General features: G+C 52.1%; 1 protein-coding gene across 1 annotated transcript; it reads left to right on the top strand.

The window, feature by feature from the left end:
* The first annotated feature begins 13 nt into the window (after positions 1-13).
* Positions 14-1692, top strand: UBC (ubiquitin C). Its single transcript, XM_054843840.1, has 2 exons — positions 14-150; positions 690-1692. The coding sequence occupies exon 2, from the start codon at positions 696-698 to the stop codon at positions 1611-1613; it is 918 nt and encodes a 305-aa protein (XP_054699815.1). The 5' UTR covers positions 14-150; positions 690-695; the 3' UTR covers positions 1614-1692.
* The last annotated feature ends 2927 nt before the right edge of the window (positions 1693-4619 follow it).

Here is a 4619-nt window from a genome sequence, read left to right on the forward strand (position 1 = left end):
ACAGGAAAAATAGTGCCTGGCGGAGTGATCTGAGCCGCGGGGGCGGGGCAAAAGAAGCTATATAAGGGGCGGGAGGGGAATGTGTGGCGCAGTTACAGCTGTGTAAAACTTGGAGTTGTTGTGCTGTCGGCTTGGCTTGCGAGCCCTGTGGTGAGTGCGCTGTTTCTCGGTTTCGCTGTATTTCTGCGAGTAAAGCGGAGGGTAGCGCCGCTTGTTGTTGTGGTGGTGGTGGCAGGGCTTAGATTCGTGCTAGCTGGCCGGGTGGGAGATATGTGTGTGCTGAGGGGGGAAGGGGATGTGGCTGAGGAGATGGCGGGCTGCGGGGGGGCGCGGGCCGCGACGTTCCCCTTTCCCTTAGCGGCAGCACCGCTAGCCGGTGGCGGAGATGGGCAGGAGAGGGGGGTGCGGCAAGCCACCGGGAAAATGGCGGCTGCGCACGCGCAGCGGCACCTCAAGATGGTGGCCGGCGCGCGCTTTGGGCGGGAAGGGCAAGGGGGCGGGTGGCTCCGCCTCTCTCGGGCATGTGGGTTGTTCCTCTGCTGTGATGTCACAGGGCGTGGCGCGGCGGCAGGCTCCTCCCAAGGAGCGGGAGCCCAGCGGTGTGTGCCCCGGGGAGGGGGGAGGGCCTTGCTGCAGCTTCCCGTGGTAAGGAAGGGGAGAAGTAATGACAGTGATTTCTCTTCTTCCAGAGAAAAATGCAGATCTTTGTGAAGACCCTGACAGGCAAGACCATCACCTTGGAGGTTGAGCCCAGTGACACCATCGAGAATGTCAAGGCCAAGATCCAGGACAAGGAAGGCATTCCCCCCGATCAGCAGAGGTTGATCTTCGCTGGCAAGCAGCTGGAAGATGGGCGCACCCTGTCCGACTACAACATCCAGAAGGAATCCACTCTGCACTTGGTGCTGCGCCTGAGAGGTGGCATGCAGATCTTTGTGAAGACCTTGACAGGCAAGACCATCACTCTGGAAGTCGAGCCCAGTGACACCATCGAGAATGTCAAGGCCAAGATCCAGGACAAGGAAGGCATTCCCCCCGATCAGCAGAGGCTGATCTTTGCTGGCAAGCAGCTGGAAGATGGGCGCACCCTGTCCGACTACAACATCCAGAAGGAGTCTACTCTGCATCTTGTGCTGCGTCTGAGAGGTGGCATGCAGATCTTTGTGAAGACCCTGACAGGCAAGACCATCACCCTGGAGGTTGAGCCCAGTGACACCATCGAGAATGTCAAGGCCAAGATCCAGGACAAGGAAGGCATTCCCCCCGATCAGCAGAGGCTGATCTTTGCTGGCAAGCAGCTGGAAGATGGGCGCACCCTGTCCGACTACAACATCCAGAAGGAGTCTACTCTGCATCTTGTGCTGCGTCTGAGAGGTGGCATGCAGATCTTTGTGAAGACCCTGACAGGCAAGACCATCACCCTGGAGGTTGAGCCCAGTGACACCATCGAGAATGTCAAGGCCAAGATCCAGGACAAGGAAGGCATTCCCCCCGATCAGCAGAGGTTGATCTTCGCTGGCAAGCAGCTGGAAGATGGGCGCACCCTGTCCGACTACAACATCCAGAAGGAATCCACTCTGCACTTGGTGCTGCGCCTGAGGGGTGGTAACTGAACTGGCTGGTTGTTGCTTGCTTCCATGTAAAAGTTCCTCTGCACTTGTTCATTCCAATAAAGCTGTTGCATCCACAGAAGTTTATGTCTCAAGTTATGTGAACAACTGTTATGCCGTTAACCAATTTCGCTAATAAACTATAATTACATAGCTTTCCCATACAGAGGTATTGCAAAACTGCCTTACGCAAGGCTTACGTGTTACTAATCCTTTAGCTCTGGTTTTCCTGAGGTTGTATAAGTGTTCTCATAACTAGCTGAAGTTCGGTGCCAGTCTGCAGATGTTATGCAGCTGTTAGGTTGTATAAGCATGCATATGTAACATGAAACTGCAATTGTTTCTGAGCTGGGAGGTTTGATAACTGCTGTGCCCAGTAATTGCTGGTCCTGCCCCTGTGGGTTCATCCAAGGCCAGTAGCCTGCTCTGAGGCTCAGGTGGCCATGCTGGGCAGGTGTAGAGTGTAACTGTTGACCCTGCAGCCCTCAGACCTGGGGCTGGAGAAGTGTGGCTAGTGTCAAGTCTTGCATCATCCAGTTGTGGGGCAGACTTTGTTTTTTTAAAAGCTTAAGCACATTAAGCAAACTTCAGACATACTAGCTTCTGTATTTTGGAGTGTACTTTCATTCTAGCTTTCACTAAGTGGAAATACTACAGTATTAATGAGCTAAAGCAAACACTGGGGAGTAGTTCCCATGTGCCGTAAGAACACTAGCTAAGGGAAGTCTCCACTGAAGTACTTCATTGTGAAGTGGAGGTGGCTGAATGTAGGAGCTCACTGGTAGTTAACCACGCTGTGCTGGGGAGGGGGAACTGGAGACAGGGCTGACCAGTGTCCCTGATGAGCTGGAGTGGGACCTGTCTTTGGAAGGGGATGTGGTGGGGGCTGAAGTGATCTTACACCATTCAGGAGAAGGGTGGGGTAGCAGGATTTGACTGGTAAAGCAGATTGCTAATTACCGAGAGAGGTGGAAGGTGCTTTTAGTGCCTTGGGGCCTGCGAGGAACATGTTTGGATAATGAAGATCTGTGCTGAATTGGAGGAAGCTTTTGATGCCACTGAGCTAAAACCCGTGCCAGGTAAGAGGTGGGGTGTGTGTCATCTTGGGGTTCCAGGTGTGTCCCCGGGGGGCTCCTTGGGATGGTGGTAGGTGCTGGGCTGGGTGGGAGCTTCATGGGTGGTGCTGGTACAGTGCCCTCAGGGCAGAGGGAGGACCCTTCCTCCATTTATGTACTCTGGAACTGATGGAACTGAACCCTCTAGAAAAATGAGCAATAAAGCTTGAGATTGTATGTTTTTCTGGCCTCCGAATTGCTTGAATTTTTGCGGCAATTGAAAATGGAGCAGCCCTTCTGCAGGGTTGGGTATGCCGTGATGGGGCTCTGTAAGTGTGGTGTCTGATCCAGCTCGGGGGGCTTCTGGGGTGAAGGGAGCTGCTCCTGGGTAAAAAGGAAGCAGCTGCAGCCTGGTTACGTTTTCGTAGCTCCTTTCTCTACATGCCTGGGAAGCTTTCCCTTGGAAATCTGATGATAAATGAAGCAAGCTGGAAAAAACTGCAGGCAGTTCTGGTTTGAAGACAGCTTGATCGCTGAGGGGGAAGAGCTGCAGGAGCACATGAGGATGCTCAATGAATGCCCGAAGCCTACATGACTGACTGCAGCACTGTTTTAAGAAATTATTTTATTTTAAACGCCTGTGAAAAAACACCCCTACAATGCTGTACTTAAAAACAACAATGCCATACAAATATGTAACAGCCTGGCGTGTGCTCCAAGAAACTGCTGCAACCAGGCAAAGTGGAGAGCTCGGAGGAGAAACCTGTGCCGTGGTCTCTAAGCTAAGCCCAAGTGCTGATCTCTGCAGGTGACTGCTGGATTCGATGAACTTCAAAGGGTTGTTAAGGGTGGCAGAGCAGAGACCACAGCTCGGGTACGATAAACAGCAGAACAGCAACATTTGATGAAAACAGTAAAACATTTCCTAAACGTTAAGGATGTCTTTTGTTCTAACCATGAAAGTACTTGCTGTCTCTTCAGACAACTTCACCGAGTTTGCGTTGTCCCACAGTGCCTCGGGGTGTCTCCTGACTGTTACTTGGGTTTGTTGTTTTTTGAAGGAAAACTCCTTTCACAGGGTTTCTTTCTAGCGAAATGTTTTAAAGGAAAGGAAAACGCAGCACGTGCTTTGTGCTGGGTCTGATAGCATCGCTGCTGGGAAAACGGGGTACGGCCCGCAGCTGCCTCCACTGCAGAGACCCGGCTGGTGTTAAACAGAGACGTATTAATTGCTCCAGCAATTAAACACAGGCAACAAGCGAGGAAAAAGGTCTAGAATGAAAAAAGACATTGTTAAGCCTAAAGACACAAATGCAAGTGTTCCACCAAGGTGAAGGCCATGGCAAGAGTTGAGTCCCCTGCTGTCCTGGCCTCTGCCCGGGTGGGAGCTGTGGGCTTGTGTCTCCCCACAGACGTCGTGTCACGGAGACAGCATTTTGCAGGTAGATGCACTGCACTTTCTAGACCCTTTAGCTCGGATCAATTTACAGTTTGGACAGCGGGATGATGCGTATAATTATTTTAGAATAGGCTGTCACAAACCAGACTCTTCATTTTTTTTCTTTTCTGCTGATTTCTAGACACTTTTAGGAATGAGCCTCCACCAGGCTTTTATTCAGGGCCGCTTTAGATGCACAGGATACACAAAAGACCCAATTCCTTGGAAAACCAGGGGCGGGTTAAGAGCTGAGGGATGATTTTTTTTCTCGGGGAGAGCCTGGGGTTGATCCTTGGCTCACGAACTGCGGGCTGCCTGCCGTATATGTGCGTACGTATGCGTATACACACACACTCTTAAATATGTTTATCTAAATATATTTCTCTGTCAGGATGTGGGTTTATATTGATGCATACACCCGCGGGTCCGTTTTCCATAGGTCCCCGGGTGCGCTGGGCGACTGGGCGTGGTTTATGCGTGACCCCGCCCCCGGCCACGCCCCCTCCGCCGCGCCGG

The sequence above is a fragment of the Grus americana genome, chromosome 16 (genome assembly GCF_028858705.1).
Source record: "Grus americana isolate bGruAme1 chromosome 16, bGruAme1.mat, whole genome shotgun sequence".
NCBI lineage: Eukaryota > Metazoa > Chordata > Aves > Gruiformes > Gruidae > Grus > Grus americana.

Bases quoted from the DNA above. Each gene is read 5' to 3' on its own strand.
- UBC (XM_054843840.1), top strand. From the start codon at position 696: ATGCAGATCTTTGTGAAGACCCTGACAGGCAAGACCATCACCTTGGAG.